This window comes from Hevea brasiliensis, chromosome 11, assembly GCF_030052815.1.
Source record: "Hevea brasiliensis isolate MT/VB/25A 57/8 chromosome 11, ASM3005281v1, whole genome shotgun sequence".
NCBI lineage: Eukaryota > Viridiplantae > Streptophyta > Magnoliopsida > Malpighiales > Euphorbiaceae > Hevea > Hevea brasiliensis.
The window spans coordinates 82,907,594-82,931,708 of record NC_079503.1 but is presented as its reverse complement, the minus strand read 5'-3'; the positions used below and the strand labels follow the sequence as shown (position 1 = coordinate 82,931,708).

Sequence of the window (24,115 nt, the reverse complement as noted above, 5' to 3'; positions counted from 1 at the left end):
TTCTAGACCAAAAGCCATTGATAATTAGATATTCTACAAGACATTGAAAAAGCAACACTAGTGAACTTCCAATTATACTAATATTTCATTCTAAATTACTTGGGGGAAAAAAAAATTCAAGAACCATACAAGTTCAGCACCTTGCCTTATATCATAGCCATGCTTTGCCTTATTATGTAGGGGATAAAATTTATTCAACAATCATATCAAGATTGCAATACATGGTTTTCTTCACTCTCTTTAAGGATAAACCTCAATTAGGGACCTTAAACCAAGCAAAGGTGTTATCTTGTAGTGACTGAAACCTGCCTTCAAGAATAACCCTTCCCATTCTTTCTCAGATCTCTCTCTTCCGGTTGTCAGGTACATCATCAGCATGTCAAAAAGGAGCTTTGTTTCTGTTAATTCACGTTCATCTTTCTTCTCATTTATCACCAAGTCTATGACAATCACCTTTCCTCCCTCCCCTTTGCTGGAAATGGCTTCTTTGCATTTCTTCAGTATTTTCAGGCATTCCTCATCACTCCAACCGTGCAAAATCAACTGCCAAACATTCATTTTCAGCATCAATAATTACATTTATCTGGTAACTATGCAAGAAACCAGATCCAAGAACGAAATTTGAAGATGGAAAACTTAGTTGTTGAATAAAAAAAGAAACTATACCTTAAGTATGATGACATCAGCAGAAGGGATGTGTTGAAACATATCACCTCCAACATAATTCAAGTTCTTGGTGCCTTCTAAGTTGGCAACGACCTGAGGAATTTCAAGTACAGTGCATTTCATATGAGGGAATCCCTCAGATATGATCCTGGCAAGCGATCCATTGCCACCTCCCACATCAACAAGTGAATTCCCCCCTTCAAAAATTGGCTTGCAGTCTCTAATGACCAAGTTCAGCATCTGAGAATCACTGGCCATAGCTTCATTAAAAAGCTTGTTAAATTCAGGGTTTCTGTCATTGTATTCCCAAAATGCCATTCCATGTGCTTTCTCAAACACTGTGACCTCGTCGCCTCGAAACCAATCACCCAAGGAATGTCCTGGAGTTAAAAAATCTGGCTTAAGCAATGAATTAACAAAGGGTGCCAAGCAATTGGGGTTATCCTTGACAAGTAGCTTAGAAGATGGTGTTAGAACATAAGCTTCTTGTCCTTCTTCTTGACCGTTAGGAGCTTTGGTAGTAGAAAAGAAGCCAGAGAACACCAGCATGCGCATGAACTGATACACGCAACTGATTTTTGTTGGGTGGATGTGAAGTGCTGAGACTAGCTCAGGAAGAGTGATGGGTTTGCCATGGTTGTGGATTATATCTGGTATGCCTAGCTGAACTGCACACTTAAGTAACATAGAATTTATGTAGTTAAACATGTGATTATACAAATGAACTTGAGCTTGCAACAATTCATTTGCTCCCTGGCTATGAATGGAATCCATAACTAGTAAAAGTAGGAAACTCCTCAAACTCCTTCCAGATGGTGGAATGGAAAGCGGAAAGACCCCTTTTATGGTGAAAGATTGCTGAATCACAATCGATAAAAATATTATTTTCCCCATTACCGCATAATTTACCTATGAAAAACTGAGATGAAGCTGGTTAACGTCAACAAATGAAGGGCTTGCGATTGGATAGAAGGCTCTTGAGTCTTGACTTAATCAAAATATTTGCTCATCACAATTCACAAATCTTCCATCATTAGTCATTTTTATTGACTTGGATATGGAATCTGTTCCTGATTTCTGTCCTCAACATATCCAACAACCCATTTACCTCCGGCAGCTAATTTCCAAGTCCTTTCCTATTTGGTTCTTGCCTAAATTGACCGCTGCTTGGATTGAGACAAATGGAGAGAAGAGAAAAGAAAGAAAAAAAAAATTGATTTCTCGTTTAAGTTGGACTCCCATCAACAATCCTTTTCGTAAAACTAAATTATCAAAATACACAAATCAAAATTTAAAGAGCAGGTGCATACCATCAATTTACCAGAGCCAAACTTGAAAATATACTCAGAACAAATGGAAGAAACTAAAGTAAAATTCAAGATGCATTGTAGTGATTCCTTACCATCCCTTTGGTAACATTGAATTTTCAAAATACCCAAATCAAAATTTTAAAAATCAGTGCATACCATCAATTTACCAGCACCAAATTTGAAAACTTACTTAAAACAAATGGACGAAACTGAAGTAAAAATCGAGATGCAGCGTAGTGAGTTCTTAGAATCTCCGCAAGAGAGCTTCGGATTGGGAAAATGTGAGCAGAGGTTATAATGATTAAATAAAATTGAACAGAATCTTCAGGTTTCCATTCACATCAGAAAAAGCCATACATGTCAACACTAACCAACAAAGATCATAGTCACTAAAAAGATTACAAATTGACTTCTCTCAAGCACGCTCGCCTCTGATCCTTCTTGCGAGCTGAATATCCTTTGGCATAATCGTTACTCTCTTAGCGTGAATGGCACACAGATTCGTGTCCTCAAAAAGTCCAACGAGATAGGCTTCTGCCGCCTCTTGAAGAGCCGCGACTGCCGAGCTCTGGAATCTGAGATCAGTCTTGAAGTCTTGAGCAATCTCGCGGACCAGGCGCTGGAAGGGGAGTTTTCGAATCAGGAGCTCCGTGCTCTTTTGGTACTTTCGGATTTCACGGAGAGCAACGGTTCCGGGTCGGAACCTGTGCGGTTTCTTGACTCCGCCTGTTGCCGGGGCGGATTTTCGGGCTGCTTTGGTTGCTAGCTGCTTTCGTGGTGCCTTCCCTCCCGTGGACTTTCGGGCTGTTTGCTTGGTTCGGGCCATGATAACCGGATCTTTCGGAAAGAAGCAGTTGAAGTTTAGTTTGTATATTCGGGTTTCTAGTTGGATGCGGCTAGGTTAGAGTTAGGAATATGGGTTGTATATATGGGAAATAGGGGAGGCTTCGTGGCCGTTGGTTGAACTGGGTATCGACGGTGGATGTTGATTCAGGTTGATCGATGACGTGGCAAGGTCGATTGGCGGGGTTTCAAAAATTAGTGGCGCAGGAGATGATGGATCATGGCGGTTACTTTTGTATTTATCGACGGTCCTGAGTGAATTTGGGCATAACGTTGTGGATCGATGATGGGGCAGATTAAGTTTTAAATTGCAGAGCTGGTGTTTGGTTATACAACTGATAGTTGATAAAAATAAAATAAAATTAATAGCTAATGGGTAAGTGATATAGGAAAGTTTGATTCATTTGTTAGGTGTAGTTGATAGTTGATAGGTATTCAAATAAGTAAATTAGAGTGTTTGACAAGCTTAAAAAAATAAAATTGATAGCTAATGGATAATTGATATGATACTCATCAGTTACAGTTTATATCAGCTCTATTTTTAAAGCTATTTCTCATCAACTATCAATTAATTTGATTTGATTTTTTATTTTTTATTTTTATCATATTATCTTTTTTTATTTAACTTAAAAATTAATATTATTAATATTTTTATCTTTTTTATTTATAATTTTAAGATTTTAATAAACGTATCTCAACTTTATTAAAATATATTTTTATTAATAATATAAAATATAAAATATTTATTTATATCTAAATACTTATAATTAATTATAAATTTTTTTATTAACAATAATAATTACTTTATTATTTTATATATATTTTTAAAGTTATTTAATTTTTTTTAAATAATTATTTTCTAATTTCAATAATAAAATAAATGATATTATATGATAGATTAATAATTATATATTTTATTTAAATAGTATATTAATTTAATAATTATATATTTAATTTAATAATAAAATAAATAATATAATATAATAAATTTATAATTTTATATTTATTTAAATAATAAAATAAATTATATGATGTATACCTTTATTAGTCATTTCACATATTAAAAGCAACAACTAAATATAGTTTTATCAAATACTTAACATAAATCAGTTGTCATCAGTTATCAGATATCAACTATCAGCTAATAGCTATCAGCTGTATTCAACGGTTAAACCAAACAGGTCCATAGTACCCATCAGTTGCAATTTGTATCAACTCTATTTTTAGAGTTATTTCTCATTAGCTGATTTGATTTTATTTTTTATTTTGATAATATTCTTTTTATTTAACTCAAAAATTAATATTATTAATATTTTTATTTTTTATTTATAATTTTAAAATCTTAATTAACGCATTTTAACTTTATTAAAATATTTTTTATTAATAACATAAAATATAAAATATTTATTTAGTCTAAAAACTTAAAATTAATTATAAGTTAACAATCATAATTACTTTATTATTGTACCTATATTTTTAAAGTTATTTAATTATTTCTTTAAAAATTTTAATTATTTTTTTATTTTAATAATATAATAAATGATATAGTATATTAATTTGATAATTATATATTTAATTTGATAATAATATAACATAATATAACAAATTTATAATTTTATATTTATTTCAATAATAAAATAAATTATATGATATACATCTTTATTAGTCATTTCACATATCAACGGTAACAGCTAAACATAATTTTACCAAACACTTAACAGAATTCAGCTATTATCAGCTAGCTACCAGCTATTAGCTATCAATTAACAGTAATAGCTATCAGTAACAGCTATCAGCTAACAATTATTCACTGTATTCAACAGTTAAACTAAACAGGCTCATAGGAATGCCTAAAATCACCCTGGTGGTGTATAATTAGTCTTTTACCTGTATTTTGCGTGTTAATAATTTATATTTTTTAAAAATTTTATTTAATTTAAATTAAATAAAATTTAATTGATTAAATTATTTATTTTTTACATATTAAAAAAATTTAATTATTATATTAATTTATATATCAATATATATTGATTAATAATGTTTTGATTAAATTAAATACTATTAAATTAAATATATATTATTAAGATAATATTATTAAATTAAATATTATATAATATAATTAAAAAAAATAAAATGAAATTTCAAATTCAATTGGGTATTATATAATAAAATTAATTTTATTTTTAAATTAAAAATAAATTTTCAAATATTTTATATTTTTAAAATTTTATATATTTTATATTTTTATAAAAAAATTATTATTTTTTTAATTATGTCAAGTATTAATTACTAAGTAGAAACAATTGTCAAATTTTAATTAATAGTTTTTGAGTTATTATATATATATATATATATATATAAATGATATAAAGAAAAGAAAATAAACATGTAATTGAAATGTCAAACATGCAAATAAAATCTTACAAAGATGGTCTCATTGCAATGCTCCCAAAATGAAATAAATAACAATACAAAACTAATTTGAGATATAGGATTACATGAGAAATAACTGTTATAAAAACATTTGATGGCAAGACTATGAGCTGCCCATTGTAAAGCTGATTTACATATTCAAAAGAAATCTCACTTTTGCCAATCCTTTATCTGTAAAATATCCAAAATAATTTCTTAATTTAGTAGAAATTTAGAGTTACTGAAGATGATTTGTATCACAACTAAAGAGCTTCTTTCAATTATGAATTGATTGCTTCAAATTAATAAAATTAAAATATATTAGCATAATTCATGCGTAAAAAACTCTTTTAAAAAAATTGAAATGTAATAATAGAATAAATTTGATTATTGAAATTTTGAATAACAAAATTAATAAGTCAATAACTAATATATCTTATTTTATTGATTTGGTACCATGCATCATATGCATGACGTGGAGTAAATTACATAAAGCGTTATCTTAAATTTTTTTTTTTTTTAAAAAAAAAAAACCTCTAAAGTATGATAATTTTTGTTATTAAACTATGAAGTTTGTATACTTACAATTGAATTCTCATATTTCATTATGTCTCAAATTAACCTCATCTCAAAAAAATATTAATATATTTAACAAGAATTTCATGTCAGCTACTATATTATTACTAAAAAATTGATATCATAAATCTTAAATTAAAGTTTATTACAAAAAAAATTATAAAATTTGTCAATTTTTGCATTTAAACTTTGAAATTGACATAATTGTTAATTAAATAATATTTGATTGATGTCTCAAATTAATCCAACCATTAATAAACGATTAACATTGTCACGACTCAAATTCTGGGCTAGACCGACACTAAGACTTGGGTCAGCATAAGGCTTTCAAAGCCCGTAGTAAGTCTAACTATTTCTAGCCCAACCATAAGGCCCATAACTGTAGTCTAAATTCAAGAAATCAAACGGACAGAGTCTGATCATAAATTGGACTATCCAACGGAGAGTATTAACTCACCCGATCTGTAAACACAAAATAACTCAATTTGGAGAGCTTAGCTCACTCTCACAATTCTCAAAATAATAAATAATCAAATGGGAGCTCAACTTCTCCATCCAAGGTAAATATTCATCTCAAACATTCCAATATACCCATGTAATATGTTTACAACTTCAAAGAAATAAATTATTACAATCCCAATCAAGATTAGAACACTACTAGCACATGCTAAGTTCTAGATTATAAATCAAGGAAATAAAATACAAATAAGTTGTTGTTGTGTAAACCTACGAGAAAGGAAACAGGTTATTTAAAAAAAGAGCCTACCTGTCACCTGAGGAAAAAATGGTTGAACATGAGTAAGCGTTTGACTCATAGAGTAAGATAATGATTTTAAATGCAATTTCTATAACTATCTATAACTAATGCATTGCCTATATATGAAATGCAGCATAGTCACATAGTATCAAACAATTCAAGCAATATTCGTACAAAAGATAATTTGGAGCACGTACATACGCATGTGTCTCAACAACATATATACATATGGAAGCTGATCCCCTATACAGCTTTCTTAATTTTAATACCTGCCAGTGAGATCAACTCAAGCCAGACTTTCTCTTAATAATCCAAATGCGGGGGTCAGCGAGATCAACTTAAAGTCATACTCACCTCGACTTATCCACAAAAAGGATCAGATCCCAGCGAGTTAAGCTTCAACCATGACTGCCCATCCTACCCATATTCATAATCACACCACACACACGCTGACCTACGCACATAGCCCTAAATTACCCTAAGGTGACATCTACAATAGTTTCATCAAATAAAAATATAATACAAGGCGTGCCTAATAATTAACTACGTACATATATTTATAAGTGAATGCATGGGCATGCCTTGAATGTATAATAATATTGAAATTATAAATAAAATCAATATCTACTAACAGATTATCCAAATGTTACTAGAGCGGCTAAGAAGATGAGAAAGATTGACTTGGATCACTTAAACAATCATATTCAAGAAATTTATCAATATTTACTCAAAACAAAGAACTAAAGAGTTTAATACACCATAGGTCTATGCCGAAAATCCGGTAGAATTTCTCTTATACCTATGACCTACCCAACCTGCATAATAGCTCAACTAACACTTCTCAATCTAAAAGCCCTTATGCCCACAACACAACTACCACACAATGCTCCTCCTAGGCCTGCCAAACCAGTTAATTCTCACATAAAATAATTATTTAATATTCAAGACTTTACATTCTTTCCTCCTTATAGAAAATTTGTCCTCAAATTTTTATACAAGGCAGAACAAATACACTGAGTTACATACTAAATAAGTATGGGTACTTGTTGCCCATGTCCCACTCTGACTCTCAAGTGCATTTCACTATAGATTAACTTCTTCGCAAGACTTTAACCATAGAGACCTATTTTGACAAAAGCTGTCTCATCTGATAATCCACTACGACCACTGGTTGTTCCTCAAAAGTCAAGTTCTTATTTAACTCCACTGTGTTTGGTTGCAACACATGAGAAGGGTCAGGAACATATTTCCTAAGCATAAAAATATGGAACACTGGGTGGACATCAGGACATCAGAAAGGTTTGGTGGCAACTTTAACTGATAAGCAATTGCTCCCACTTTGTCTATGATCTCAAAGGTTCTATGTGATGGGGTGCCAACTTGCCTTTCTTTCTAAATCTCATAACTCCTTTCATAGGAGAGACCTTTAAGAACACATAATCAATCACTGTAAATTCTACATCTTTCCTCCTTGGATCTGCATAACTCTTCTGCCTATTGAAAGCTGTCTTTAAACATTCCCTGATCTAAGGAATCATCTCTGAAGTGTACTGCACCAGATCTAAATCATGTACTCTTACCTCTTCAATTTCTATCTAACACAGAGGGGACCTACAATTCTTGTTATATAATGCTTCATAGGGTGTCATTCTAATACTGGAATGATAGTTGTTATTATAAGTGAACTCCACTAATGGTAGCTTATCATCCCATTCCAAATCCATGACACACATGTGAAGCATATCCTCCAATATCTAAATTATCCTTTAAGACTGTCCATCTGTCTGTGGGTGAAAAGTCGTGCTAAAATTCAACTGTGTGGCAAGTACTTCCTGAAGTTTCCTCCAGAACTGAGAAGTGAACTGGCTCCCTCTGTCAGGTATTATGAAAGTAGGAATTCCATGTAATCTGACTATCTCATGGATGTATAACCTTGCATACTGAGCAACAGAATAGGTGATTCGTACAGGCAAAAAGTGAGTTAACTTGGTCAGACGGTCCACAATCACCCATATATAATCATACCCTTCTATTCTCTCATTATGCCTATTTGATCCATTAGGCTGACTTTTATTCAACTTATTACTTACTAACTTTTTTTATCTGCCTAATAAAATAGTTCAGAACACCATTTCACACCTTCTAAATTTTGCTCATTATTGTAGTATTCCTTACCTAACCTTCTCGATACCGTTAATAGGTTAAAGGAATCTTGCCCTATTGCTATCCACTTCACATTAGAAATAGGGAGCAAGTAGAGGCTGATCCAATCCTATAACTTCAAGCTCCACATTCTGGCCCCTAACACTACCCCAACTAGGACTTGTTCTGAGTTTTGCACTTTTAGGTTTTATACCTTAACAAACATTCTCTCTAATATCATCATTTTCTAAGCTCTCTATCCTTACTTTTCTATTTATCTCGTTTACCTTCCCTAGAACCACATTTGCCTTCTCTGTATCTTGACTATGTTCTTCCTGATCTTATTCTAATATGGGCTTTTCAGTTTGTTCTTTAGCCAACCTTTTTTTTTTTTACCCAAAACCAAACTTTGACTATTTTATTCTGAGCTCCATTTTTCTTCCTGACCCGATAGCTATACTAGCTAATTGTATCTTTCAGATTCTCTACCAGGTCATCACAACTCTATGCTACTTAGACTTTATCTTCTGACTACTATGCCTTGCACTTTCACTGGCATTCAAGTTATGCTGTATCTATAACCGACTGTCCTAAATTTCATTTCTACACTTCCTCTATCTACTAGCATTCTGTGATTTATTTCCGCTAACTTATTACTCTTAACATTATTCTATTTAGATTATACTCTTATTTTGGATAGTAAGAAACTAAGGAGAAACTCAGGAAACAATAGTCACGCATATATTGCATGATCTCTATTCCTATTTGCTAGACCATAAACTACCCTTTGCAACCTCAAAAATGGGAATTTGGAGGGTTCCTTTCTTTCATTGCTACTAATTTAGTTGAACTTAAGGTACTGAGTACCCAATTCCCATCACTAAGCTTAAAAGAACTATACCTGTCCTGATTTGATCACTTATGATTCCTATAATGGAGCTTGTACCCTCCTTAGCGTACCTAAGCCAACAACTCTCTATCACACTTCAATCCCATCTAGGATGCCATTCAGTAGGTCACCAACATTGGTAGTACTCTTTTGTCTCTCCTAAAAAGACATTACCATACTCTATCACACAACTAACTGTAAGGGAGGTATTACATCACTCAAATTGTCACAACTAGGTAAGGCTATCTTGTAACGATTGGGCTCCCACCACTAGAGGAATTGTCCGCTTTAGCTATAAGCCTCACAGTTTTGTCCCATAGGTGGAATGGAGAACTTCCCAGGAGGTCACCTATCCTAGGATTTCTCTCAAGCGAGCACGCTTAACCCTGGAGTTCTTCCAACTCTCCAGGCCATTCCATTAAAAGGCGCCTCTAGTGATTAGTTCCCCCATCTTATATATCATTACTTTTTGAACCCAAGACCATCTTCGTACTTTGCCGATGTGGGATTTGCCTAAGAGACCTTTCTCCCCCCCCTTTCGGGACTCAGCGTCCTCACTGAGGTTTGCCCCACCATCGCCCAAGAAGACACGCGAGCGGCTCTGATACCAATTGTAACGATCGGGCTCTCACCACTAGAGGAATTGTTCGCTTTGGCCATAAGCCTCGCGGTTTTGTCCCATAGGTGGAATGGAGAACTTTCTAAGAGATCTAGGATTTCTCTCAAGCGAGCACTCTTAACCCTGGAGTTCTTCCAACTCTCCTGGCCATTCCACCAAAAGGCGTCTCTAGTGATTAGTTCTCCCATCTTATATATCATTACTTTTTGAACTCAAGACCATCTCCGTGCTTTGCCAATGTGGGATTTGCCTATGGGACAAAACCGTGAGGCTTATGGCCAAAGCGGACAATTCCTCTAGTGTTTGGAGGCCGACCGTTACAATTGAACTTGAAATTGTATGAGCAGAAATGACATGATATGACATGTAGAGATATGAAATTGTTGTTAGCAAGTAACTAGTGGTACCCGCCAGATGCCAATTAAACAGAGGAGGCTCTGCCCGGGTATCCACAGAAATAAATTGTTATAAAAAAAATTTTCACATATGAAATACCTATTTTTAAATGATATTAAAAATTTACAATGAATATGATAAAACAAGATAGGGTGCTCCGGCATCGAATGTAGCACTTCTTGCTTGGCTATACAGTAGACGGGTAAGGGGCGTCACATATCTGGTCTCTTATCATATTACAAATGTTCCCTAAACATCATTTCATAGGCTATGAACATTATTCATAACATCCAGTCTCTTTTAGGGGAGCAAAGTCGTACTCTGTGTGTGACACCCCTCACTCGACTACAGTGTAGCCGAGCAAGGCATGTCACATTCGGTGCTGGAGCACCCTATCTTATCTTACTTTATTCCTTTAATAATTTATTCTCGTTATATTTTAATATCAATTATTTTATAAGGAGAACCCAGCGGAGTTTTCCCTGTTTCTATTACCATTTGGCGTATTACACTATTCATCTGCTTGAAAATTTCAATAATATTTTACAATAAAAAAAATATCATCATCACACATTTAATTCTTGCAATCTTATTTGCATACATATCCATTCATACTCAATTTATGTATCAAAATTCTCAAACTTCATTATTTACATGATTTACAAGCTAATTTCATAAATTCACAATTTACATGATGTACAAATTAATTACAATACCATAATTTACATTACAATTAATAACTAATTATAAATATATAAAATAACTTTTGTGAGCCCTATCTACATGCATTACTGAGGAGGTGACAACTTGAACACTTCTGACACTTTCGCAGATCTAGACTCTAAAAATCCTTGTCAAATGTCCACTAGGTTTTAGATTCAGTATCTGCGCGAAGGAAACAAATCCATCACTCTAAGCATTATCCTTAGTGGTGCAATAACATAACAAGAAAATAATATATACAAATAAGAAAGACTGAAGTATAATTCTAAAGTATAATTTAGATCATCGGGTATCAATTAAATTTGATATGATATTTCTAATATTAACTATCTTATATTCTATTTTGTCCCTCTTTGAAAGTGCTGAGTTTATACAGTAATAATATTTGATATACAGGTTAATTCTAGGAGTATTGTATTTTCGATTCCTATAATTCTGAAAATTTCATTTGTACTACTTGATTCAGTTATGTATCTATTACTAATCTATTTTTTTTTCTCATTTTATTCAACACTTTCTAATATTTTTAATTAATAATATTCTTAAATAATTTCAATAATTTACACTGCCCAGATAACCTATGACAGGCTGACTAAACTGGATAACGGGTCGTTGACACCGGACACCGCGGTGCCTCGGGCTGTCATACCATGGGACGCGGAACGTCAACCACGTATACAGTCAGTATGACTAAAAAACCATGATAATATATAATCGAGCATAAAAGCCATAAGTACGGGCATAAAGCCATGAATACAGGCATAAAGTCTTAGGCAATACTGCTAAAATAATACCTTATTGACATGCCAATCTATCTAATCTAACACACGTGTCTAGGCAATACATGGGCACATAGTACCATTAAATGTTAATATATTATGTTTTATGACTTCATTATTTTATGACAAATTCCATAATTTATACATTTATTTGATCATTCATATGATCACAATTCACCTCAATTATCTTTCTATACCATTGTACTCAAAGTATTTTTCCTTTCTACAATAATGAGAACTAATGTCTCATTCACACATTAATATAATTCATTTATTCATTACACTATTTATATAACTTATCATTTGTAATTCAAGAGATATCTTTATTTACTAGATATTTATAATTCCCCTTATTTTCTCTCATATATCATTTAATATTAATGGGTCTATTATTTTATTATATATTTCATTATATATATTTGTTGTAACATTCTAAATTTTATTTCCTAGTAAAAATACAATATCTAGACTCATTTTCATCTAATGCATATATTCATAATTTTCATTTATATAATTCACAATTTATCAATTATGTCATCTATTTTTCCTTTATAATTCCTTATCTAATTTATTACATCATTTTACATGTCTCTAGGTTCAACATTTTCATTTATGTTGATTTCCAAACCACATTTCAAAATATATTAACAATGTCTCCTAAGTTTTATTTGTGATGAGAATACAATTCTCATCTACCTATTCTCATAATTTAGGTATACATTAAGTCCTTTAATGTATCATTGACCCTATTAGCAACTTAAGTTTTTAGTAGTTACTATTCACTTGACTATTTCCCTTCAAATGTTGACTTTTTAATTCATAATATGTACACAAATGTTTAATACGTATTTATAACACATTTTGGGTTTTAAATTTATTGGCATTGATTGCCAATTGCAAATCAAAGCCTTCTAGAAGTATTTTCAAAAATTCAGTTTTTGTGTCCTATGTTTACTATTCTATTGGTCTAAGCTACAGTGAGAATTTGGAAAACTTTTCTTCATCAAAGTTGTTCCTTTATGTGTCTTATTTAATTTCCTTTTTGAATCACTCTATTTGGAGTTTTTTAGCTCAAGTTATGGCCATTTTACCATAACTGGCCGGATTAGACCTACCCTGATTTTCTGGGCAAATTTGATTCTGCCAAATTTGGTGTCCTAATTTAGATTAGCAATTTGAATTGGTTAGGTTCAGAATTTGCATTTGTGTTCTTCATGAAAGTTGTTCTAAATTGTCTAAGCTTTTTATTGATATAAAATTTAGATCATTTAGACACTTCTATACTGAGTTATGACAAAATGAACAAACACTGTTCATTTGGTCAATTTTTCAGGGCAGTATGTATATTATCCGGATTAGATCAATTTTTAGGGCAACTTAGGTTGGTTTTCTGAGGATGGTTTCTTCACAAAAAATGTGGCTTAAGGTCTTAAATTTCATCTCCAATTAGCCTCACACCAATTGGAGCTGTCTAGCTCTACTTATGTTCATTTAAACACACTGGACTCATAGGTCCAGAATTTCCTGCATAAGAACAACACTCCCAATACCACCTTCCCACACTACTACCATCCACAAATCACGTTCTATGCACTTCAATTTGTCCATAATTGGTCTCAACATCAACAATTTATCAACATATAATTAAATTCCTAATTTTTATATCAAACCCTAGCTCTAATTCAAGATTTACGCAACACATATCACATTAGGCATACTAATCAATTTTTAATTAATGTCTACAAATCAAACACTATTTCGAAACCATTCAAATCCATCAAAACCCTCAAACTCTCACTCCCATAATGCTGGCCAAAATTCCATGAAACCTAAGCATGCATATTTACTTCATTTCTCATCAATTTCTAACCTAACTTAACTTGAATTCATGCTTAAAAGCGAATAAATGCAAGAAATATGACACTAACCTCTTTGTGAGCAATTCTCAACTTTCAAAACTTCTTGATTTCCAATTCTTTTTGCTTTCCAAGTCTTAATCTAGTAGTAAGGGTCAATTTTTGTGGAGACAATATGAGGTTTTATGGTGGTTTGGTGGGTGAATTGAAGTGGGAAATGAAGTTTAGTTGGAACATCAATGGAGGGAGAGGGAAGAGAGAGTCACGGCTGGATGAGGAAGAAGAAACTAGAAATTTGTTTCTTAATTTGACTCAATTTTCCCTTTTTAAAGAATTTTAATTGTGTTGTTGAATGGTGATTGATGGAGGCATGTTAAATGACACCATCTTATGTCATAATTCCAATTTTTATTTATTTTCTTTTATTTTCTTTCCTACTCATTTTCAATTTAATTTTTAGCAATATTTATTCATATTTTATGTCATATAATTCACTTACATAAATGGACAAGTCGGTCAAAAATAATCTCTGAAGGCACAATGATCAAAATGCCCGCCGTTTGGCTTAACAGACAAATTGTCTATACCAATTTAAAAATTTTTCTAAACATTTTCTTGGCATTCTAATGCCATCGAAACCTCAATGACTCTTCTCTGGAGTACCAAAAATTATTTCACGGATTTTTCCTCTAGTTTAGGGCTACTAGCTGTGAAGACAGCAACTTCCTGTTAGGGTCACCCATCACCGAGGCACCGGCTCATTTAACTTTGTTGTATTTCATTTTTAAAATTTTTTTCTAAATTTTTCTTATCATTATTTCAATTATATATGACTCCTCACTCTAGTCTAAATATAATTCTAGATATTCTAGCTGTCCAGTCAGACATTGATCACCAAAACAGTAGAACATACGAAACTACCTGAAGTGAGGGCGTTACACTGTGCCCTGCTACCACACAAAGAAGATAATATTTTCACTAATCTTTAGGCAAAATGTATACTAAAACTGTTAAAGACCCCATATCAGAGGCCAAATGGTCTCACTTAATAGGTGTTACCTTTACTTTGTGACTATACTGAAACCTCTAATCTTATGGCAACTCTTGACATAACTTTAGCTCATGTGAGAGTGACCGAGTCATTAACTCTGGTTACCACCCAACTGTAATATTTTAATATTCTAACTCAAAGGTTTTAAACCCCTATTTGGGAGTTCCAAACTACTTTACAGAATTAGAACTCTGTTCTGACATAACTGCACCAAAACAGAGTTTGTCTGTAAACACCCTTAGGAAACACATTGGGATACACGTAATTCTACACAATAATCTCATGTCAGTACCATAATCTATAACTTACAGTACAAATATTAAGAACATTATATAGTTACTATGGTACATCCCAACAGATCAGGTTTCCCAATCTCTTATCTCTTTTGAACCCACTGATACCATAAATTTACTCTGACGGGGCTATCCACTAATGATTGCCAGTAGTGATATCCTCACCCCTATTTAAGGAAATTATACTATCATAACTCACCTTTATGTACTCAAGTCTTGCATTAGATAGGTACACCATTTAGCCCCACTATGATAAAAACACAACATTTATTGGAGTATGTATTCCTAAGACAAACATCAACACGTTGCTAACTTTAACCCACCTCACCATGTACTCCACAAAAATCGAATAACTAAACTGAAGCACTTTTACACTATCCAAGAAATAACGCATAATCTAAAAACAAGGAATTACAGAAAAAGATGAAACAGGATCCTATACTTCATATGTGATAACTCTAGGCACACACTTTTCCATGAATCTAAAGCCTGAGCTTTGATACTAACATTGTCACGACCCAAATTCTGGGCCAGACCGGCAGTAGGACTTTAGTCAGCATAAGGCCCTCAAAACCCATGTAAGTCTAACTATTCCTAACCCAACCATAAGGCCCATTACTGTAACTCAAATTCAAGAAATCAAATGGACAGAGTTCGACCATAAATCGGACTACCCAATGGGGAGTACTAATTCACTCAACCTGTAAATACAAAATAACTCAATTTAGGGAGCTCAGCTCACCCTCACAATCCTTAAAATAATAAATAATCAAATAGGAGCTCAACTCCTTTATCTAAGGTAAATATTCATCTCGAACATTCCAACATATCCATACAATATGTTTATAAATTTAAAGAATTAAATTATTACAGTCCCAATCAATATTAGAATACTACTAGCATATGCGGAGTTCTAGATTATAAATCAAGGAAAAAAAATACAAATAAACTGCTACGATGTAAATCAGAGAGAAAGAAAGCAGGTTATTCACAAAAAGAGTCCACCTGTCACCTGAGGAAAAATGGTTGAACAGGAATGAGCGTTTGACTCATAGAGTAAATACAATTTCTATAACTATCTAGAACTAATACATTGCCAAGATATGAAATACAATATAGTCACATAATATTAAACAATTCAAGCAATATTCCCACAAAAGATAATTTGGAGTATGCACACACCCGTATTTCTTAACAACATATATACGTATGGGAGCTGATATTCTATACAGCTCTCTTAATTTCAATACCTGCCAGCGAGATCAACTCAAGCCAGACTTTCTCTTAATAATCTAAATATGGAGGTTAGCGAGATCAACTCAAAGTCGTATTCACCCTGACTTATCCACAAAAAGGATCGGGTCCTAGCCAGTCAAGCACCAGCCGCGACTACCGGTCCTACCCATATCCATAATCACACCACACACATGCTGACACATACCCACAGCTTCAAATTACCCTAAGGAGACATCTATAATAGTTTCATTAAATAAAAATGCAATGCAAGGCGTTTCTAGTAATTAACTACATACATATATTTATAAATGAATGCATGGGCATGCCTTGAATATATAATAATATTGAAATTATAAATAAAATCAATATCTATTTACAGATTATCCAAATATCATTGGGGCAGCTAAGAATATGAGAAAGGTTGACTCGGATTATCTAAACAATCATATTCAAGAAATTTATCAATATTAACTTTAAATAATAAACTAAAAAGCCTAAGACACCATAGGTTTATGTCGAAAATCCAGTAGAATTTCTCCTGTACTTAAGACCTACCCAACCTACAAAATAACTCAAGTAATTCTTAATTCAAAAGGCCTTAGGCCCACAATACAACTACTACATAATGCCTCTCCTAGGCCTACCAAACTAGTCAATTCCCATATAAAATAATTATTTAAAAATTTATGACGTTACAAATATACTTCAACAATTACCTATCCTTAATCAACCTACACATTCAAGCCAACATTAACAAAATTTATTCACTGTTGCTACATATGCATAACAACATAATACAACCCTAGAAGCATAGCAAAATAAAACAAAATCAAATTCTTTCCCTTCTATACAGTCAACTCTTTCTTTAAATAAGCTATTTCATCCTTTAAGGGTGTGTAATTAGTCAGTTCGGTTTCAAACAGAATCACACTAGAAAAACATAACTACTGAAATATAGAATGATGAAAATCAAATGGAACCAAAAATAATGGATCAGTTCATTGGTTTTTATGCCATTCTCTATAGATAACCAGATTCAGTATCTCCAAGAACAAAAATTCAAAACCTTGGCACAATCACAAGAAATCATACATGCAACAATATTTTACCCATATTTTTAATTATCCAATAGCAATAATGATGAAAAATCCCAAACATAAATCAAATTAAACTGAGTTGAGTGAGAATCAACTAGCAAACTCACAAACGCAGTCACAGGCCCATGAAATTGAAAAAGCATAGTGTCAATGAGGAGAACTTTCAATGGTGAGAAGCAACCAAATGGCAAACGGACAATTGATAGAGCCATAGAGGATAGCCAATTGACCCAATGAAGGCATAGAGAACAAAATCACAAATCTATGAAATTTCAACAAGATACTTGCAAAGCAAAGGATTCACATTCATGCAGGTGACAAATTTTTTTCATGAGGAAGAGGAGGAGGAGGAGGAGGTGGTGGTGGTGGAGGCATTGGCTTCAGATCAAGAAGGGTAGCTTTGAGAGTCGAAAGGTAGAGAGGGAGGGTTGTGGATGGGCTAGATAGGTAGAGAAGATTGAAGAGTGAAGAGTGGAGGGGGGTTTTTATAGGGTTTAGTTCGGTTATTTCATTTGTTCAGTAAAAGTAACTTGAATGTTTAATTGAAAAATCAAATTAAATCAATTTGATTCGATTTTTTTATTAAATTCGTTCAATGTTCACTGTGGTAGGGGCTGATTTGTAATTTTGACATACTCTATAGACTAATCTATAAATTTGATTACCTAAAATAAAATTCACAAACATTTCATTATTTCTCAGCCTGTGTAAACACAAGAAACGACTCTTCACCGGTCAGAATTGACATCTTCCACGTCTAGTCGCAGCTAATTCGCAGTTGCAGCGGGGGATCTTTCTTCTTCATCAAGGAAATATTTTTCATAACACGCCACTTTCGCATTTCATTTTTGGATATGATCCCTAATAAAACCCAAAGATAAGGCCAATCGGTCGTTCGCTTCAGTTATTCGCGAGAAATCGCACAAAGCAGATCTCAAAAGCTTCAACGAAAAGGCGATTATGGTGCTGCCGCTATTAAAGCTCGGGACATTAGCCGCGAAAACGCTAAGCAAGCCAGTCGCTAGTAAGCTCAAGCAACAGGCTGCTTTCCACCCCACGTTCCGCCAGTTCATCATCAACATGGCCCAGGTACTAATTTTTTACATATGCATTTGATCAAATTCCTGTTCAAATCGTGGATTAATTTTCAATTTGTTCAGGCAAACCACAGATTGACGACGAGAATGCAAAGGCGAATCTATGGTCACGCAACAGATGTTGAGATACGCCCTTTGAATGAGGAGAAAGCTGTCCAGGCTGCCGTTGATCTCATAGGGGAACTCTTTGTTTTCACGGTAGCTTTCTATTCTGGTTCACTCCTTTTCTTTTGTGTGCAGTTTTGTGTTATATGCTAGTTGATTTGTGATCAAATGAATGCCCTGTGCTCAATGCTCGTGGAGTTGGCGAAAGGAATAGAAGGCTGCTGTAATAATTTTGGAGCCCTGAACTGTTTGCTAGGATAATTGAGCTAGTTAACTTAAGTAGTGTTTACTTGATTATAATTGAACTATTTTCAAGTGACAGTTTTGTGGAATTTTAAAATATAAGATATTAATGTGAAGCAATAATATCACTGATTTTAGTTGGCCTTTGAGGTTTTCACGTTTCATTCATGTTAAGAGAGAATTTTTTTTTTTTTGGTTGGTGGGAACGTAAACCAAGTCAACCTAATTTAACATGCAGAGCAGAAACCATGTCAACCTAATTTAACATGCAGAGGAGCTTCATCTGTCATATGTGGACTGGTGAAAGACTATTGTCGGTCTTGCTCAATCCTGAAATTTGGGGAAGTTGTGGATTGCGATCACCACTTAGCTGAACTATAGTAGTGCAGCTCACTACATGAATTCCTGAGGTATCAAATCCAGAAGTAATTTGTTTATATTAAAGAACACCAATCACCATGTTAACTAAATGGAATACCTACTGGCTACTAGGGGAAAAAAAGAAAACAAAGGCATAATCTATCAACATGCCTACTTATTGTATTCAGCTGAAATATGTGGTCTACACCACTATGATAATAGCAATGGAAGGCAGAAGTACTGCACTAAAGTTGGTGACTGCCTACAGCTATTGTATTATATTTGTGCCTTGGCTTTTTGAAAAGCTTGGATATTTTTGCCTTTGCTAGGTGGTGTATATGTGACAGTGGAGTTCAACACTTCACCTACATGCTATTGAAATGTGTGGTTTATACATGATGAACAAGAATTTGATATACCAGTCATGTTTATTACCTTTTGGTTTGATTGTACTTGAAGAAATCTTTTTTAAAATTACTTAGCTGCACAATATTCTACATTTATAGGTGGCAGGAGCTGTTGTGATATTTGAGGTGCAAAGGAGTGCCAAATCAGAAGCCAGGAAGGAGGAAATGCGCCGGCAAGAATTGGAGGTAACTAGGAAATTGTTTTATCTTTCTACTAGCTCTGAATTCTTTCTTAAGGCAAAATTGACATGGCAATAGGGTGTTGTGTCCTTTATTTCAATGACAGTAACAACTGGTGTATTTTTCTAGCCTGATACATGTTTATGCAGAAGTAATATGACAAGCTTTTTGAAATGTCATTATAGATGCTAAATTCTAGGGATTTTCATGATCATACTTTAATAACTACTGTGAAGCATACATGCCTCTCTTTTTCTTCCCATGCAATTTGGATTTAATTGTCTTAATAGAACAATGATTTGAGGGTGGCACTCTGCCAAACTGTTCCTGAGTTTTAATAGATATATCACTTAGATAATTTTTTTTCCTATTTTACTTTTTAAAAGGGAAGTTATATTATATACTGTCGATAAAGAAAAAAAAAGGGCTTTATGATGGTTTTAAACTTTTATTGATGGTTATTTGTTTACTGGTGAGGCTCGATGGTCAGATTTGCTCCACAAATTAACTAACTTTTAGGTCACTCTCTGCGTATTTGTCTTTTTTTTTTTTAATTTTTTTTTTATCATTCGTTTGTTTACCGTTCCTCATAAGTCCTCTTGATCGCTTGTTTTTAGGCAATGAGGAAAAGGGATGAAGAATTAGCCAAAGAAGTGGAAATTCTTAGACACAAACTTGAGGAAATTGAGCAGCTAGCCAAGGGACGAGGACTCTCTGGTATTTTGCACTTCAGACATTCTAACACAGAAGGAGGAAACGTGGCAAAACCAGCTTAATAAAACTATTCAATTCATCAATAGTGCACAATCTGACTGCAAAATTTCCAATTCATCAGATTATCTCCATTCATATCACCAGATGAAGCTTTCTTCTATTTCTATTTGATTCTTTTTTGCATTGGTTCTCAGATTGAGTTCTGGCTTCAACTGCAAAGATTCATGAACGACTGTTAAGACTAAGAATTTCCTTGTAGGAATAAAATGAAGAAGGAATAAATAGATGCTGATTGATTGGAGGTGTGAGTTCTGGTTATGAAACAAAACGGTAAATGTTTTGAAGGCTTAATTACTTAAAATTATAAATGTTTATAAGCTTATATTAGCTTATAATACTAAGAACTTATAAGCTAATTTTTATAAATCAAATCAAATATTCCGTAAGTCCTTGGTCAGAATGTGGGTTCATGATAATGTAACCCATTACACTATTCAAAGAAAGGTAGCTTAAATTTTACTTGGAATGGCTTCTTAAGAATTTTACTGGATGAGGGAGATTTATCGTTTAATCCTAAATTTAGGATTCTATCTTTCTCTCGGTGTTTTTCATGGCCTTTTGAATGTTATTCTTGAGGTGGTGCGGGTGTTCGCGTAGCGAATTGGTGCCACCATGGATTGAGGCGTAAGAAACATAACCCAAGCCTTTAACTAAAGGCTTGGGCTATGATTCTTGCAGCGTCTAGGCCCACTAAGAAATTTGTGATATTGGTGGTAGGTTGTGTGATTCTAATTCGATTTTAAGTCTATTTAAGAATTAAAACTAAATTAAAATTTTAATACGATTTTAATTTGATTCATTGTTGTTTTGATTTTGATTAAGTACAATTTTTGATTTTTTACTCAAATTTAGTTTAGTATAGTTTCAATTCAGTTTTCAATTCTTAAAATAATTCGACTTGTATTAAAAAGTAATATTTGAATTAATATTTAAGTTTTGAATTGAATTATTAATATATAATATATCAGAAAATATATACACAAAATATATATTTTTAGCCATTTTTAAATTATATATTTTTTATAGTTCAAGTGCATATATAATTTAGGATTAAGTGTATTATATAATATATTTTAATTCATTATATAATATTTAACTATAAGATATAAATATAATTATGAATTAGCATATATATATAATATAGTAATGCATTTATAATTAAGAATTATAAAATAATTTAATGTATTTATAATTAAGAATTATTTAAAAAAATATAGAAAATAAATTATAATATTAAGTTGTATTTAGTTCATAATTATATATAGATATATAAATATATATTATTATATTCAAAGTATATAATACATCTAAAAAATCATAAAAAATACACATAAATTTGATTCTCAATTTAATTTCAATTTGGTATAATTTCGATTTGATTTTGATATAATTTAGATTCTGTTCTTATTGAATAACAAAATTAAGCTAAAATATCAAAATAATTTAAGTTCAATATAATTTTAATTAATTTAATATGATTTTTCAATTTGATTCGAAATCCTAAAAATCATATCGATAGAGTTGATATTTAAAATTAATGTTTAGCAGCTAAGTCCCTATTTACATTATCAAGAAGGGTAATTATTAATCTTTTGACAAACCTTCCTTCTCACCTAATACTTACCTTAAGTTTTCTCTAATTTTCCTTTCACAAACCAAAATTAAGTAATGATTAATGTAAGTTAGGATAAACCAAGTTTGGCCATTGCACCGACTTGAATTATTGATAAAAAGATGCTGATTGTCTACAATAGTTGATAAATAGTGTGTACGCACCTCACTAAAGTTCTCCTATCTCTAATGGGCATCAAGATAGGAATCTGAAAGTTGATATTGGAGGTGCCCTTTATGCCTTTCTTGCTCTACTCATCTTTCTCCTTCTCACAAATAAAATTAGGGTTTTCATTTTCCTTCCTTTTTTAAAATCCCAAAACAAAAAGGGTATTTTCGTGGTTGGTTTTAACTAATATTAATTGACTGATAAAGTTTGGCTTGTCAACGTTGAAATTTGGGCCTATCAATTGTTGTCTTGTTGTGCTATTCGGTGAGTTGTGTGTACCAAAAGACAATTCATAGAAGTCATCTCCTTTACCAAGTGGCCAATCTACTTCTTGGCCAAGGAGTTGTCATGATATGGTAGTGCTACCTCCTTCTTCTTCTTCTTCTTCTTATTATTATTATTAAAATTAAATTATATTTATATTAATTATTATCAAATAATTTATTAATTAATGCATAAAAATAAATTCATTTATCACCTCTATTAAATATTGACTATATAGAGAGCTTATTAGTGTTTCTTTTTCATGTCTTTCTATCAATAATTTAATTTTTATTTATTTTTTAAATTTACAAAATTATTTTTAATTATTTATTATATTTTATTTTTTAAATACTTTGTATTCATATGCATAATTATAAATATGCTTAAAAATTAAATGTTACTATAAAAAAATATATGAAGATTACAAATTAAAAAATTATTTTAATTTTTAATTTTATTATTATTATTTCTTGATTATTAGAATATTATTTAAGATTTTATTTTTGAATATATTTATTATTGATAAATTCTTTTTAAATATATATAATTTTTAAGTACAATTACACTGTAAAATATTACATTAAGAAATATTGAAATAAAATAATTAATAATTATTTTAAAAAATAAAATTTATTTTAATTGGTATATAATTATTTTTTTTTTAAATTTAATGTAAACTTAAATTATATTTAATATAATCAATTAAGAATTTTATTAATAATAAAATTTTAAAAAACATAATTTAAAAAAAAATAAATATCAATTATATTATTAAAATAAAAAAAGTGCAGCAAAATGACTGGTAAGTAATTATTATGTAGTACTATACTCTCGAATTTATATTAAGATAAGGTTGAATCTTTATATTCTAAACCAAGAATAAAAATTATCCTCTCAAATAAACAAAATTATAAAATTTATTTAATAATATTCTTAAAAAAGTAATTTTAAATATATTACTTAAAATATTAAATAATTAAAAATAAATTTGTACTTTTTAAATTTTTTTAATAAAAAATTAATGAAACGATTTTTTAAATTATTTTTAATAATATTTAAAATAAATTTTCAAAATTTTTAAAAAATTTTTCTTTTTATTTTTATAAAAAAAAAAATAAAAAAGCTAGCATCTAAGACCAAATGGGCTTTTGCCGCGTACACAATTGCTTTCTCAGAGATAGCGATAGCGCAGAAGAGGGAGAGAGAGAGAGAGAGAGAGAGAGATTTAAGGACAGCACAAACACAGTCACCGTCTCATCA

General features: G+C 31.7%; 3 protein-coding genes across 3 annotated transcripts; 1 reads left to right on the top strand and 2 right to left on the bottom strand.

The window, feature by feature from the left end:
• On the bottom strand, positions 1-2,280 carry LOC110652501 (trans-resveratrol di-O-methyltransferase-like). The gene is made up of 3 exons (XM_058130249.1): positions 2,167-2,280; positions 667-1,829; positions 1-543 (listed from the first exon to the last, which is right to left on the bottom strand). Exons 2-3 carry the CDS (start codon positions 1,558-1,560, stop codon positions 241-243), a joined length of 1,197 nt encoding a protein of 398 aa, XP_057986232.1. The 5' UTR covers positions 1,561-1,829; positions 2,167-2,280; the 3' UTR covers positions 1-240.
• Positions 2,281-2,287: 7 nt separating this feature from the next.
• LOC110650021 (histone H3.2) lies at positions 2,288-2,892 on the bottom strand. The gene has a single exon (XM_021804801.2). The coding sequence runs from the start codon at positions 2,800-2,802 to the stop codon at positions 2,392-2,394; it is 411 nt and encodes a 136-aa protein (XP_021660493.1). The 5' UTR covers positions 2,803-2,892; the 3' UTR covers positions 2,288-2,391.
• A 15,442-nt stretch (positions 2,893-18,334) lies between these two features.
• LOC110650022 (OPA3-like protein) lies at positions 18,335-21,059 on the top strand. The gene is made up of 4 exons (XM_021804802.2): positions 18,335-18,734; positions 18,806-18,940; positions 19,957-20,043; positions 20,655-21,059. The coding sequence occupies exons 1-4, from the start codon at positions 18,606-18,608 to the stop codon at positions 20,811-20,813; spliced, it is 510 nt and encodes a 169-aa protein (XP_021660494.2). The 5' UTR covers positions 18,335-18,605; the 3' UTR covers positions 20,814-21,059.
• Positions 21,060-24,115: the final 3,056 nt, after the last annotated feature.

Coding starts and splice junctions, on each gene's coding strand:
- LOC110652501 (XM_058130249.1), bottom strand. CDS start 1,560: ATGGGGAAAATAATATTTTTATCGATTGTGATTCAGCAATCTTTCACC. Junction 544..666: donor CTGATGTCATCATACTTAAG/GTATAGTTTCTT, acceptor AATGTTTGGCAG/TTGATTTTGCACGGTTGGAG.
- LOC110650021 (XM_021804801.2), bottom strand. CDS start 2,802: ATGGCCCGAACCAAGCAAACAGCCCGAAAGTCCACGGGAGGGAAGGCA.
- LOC110650022 (XM_021804802.2), top strand. CDS start 18,606: ATGGTGCTGCCGCTATTAAAGCTCGGGACATTAGCCGCGAAAACGCTA. Junction 18,735..18,805: donor TCATCATCAACATGGCCCAG/GTACTAATTTTT, acceptor CAATTTGTTCAG/GCAAACCACAGATTGACGAC. Junction 18,941..19,956: donor GGGAACTCTTTGTTTTCACG/GTAGCTTTCTAT, acceptor CTACATTTATAG/GTGGCAGGAGCTGTTGTGAT.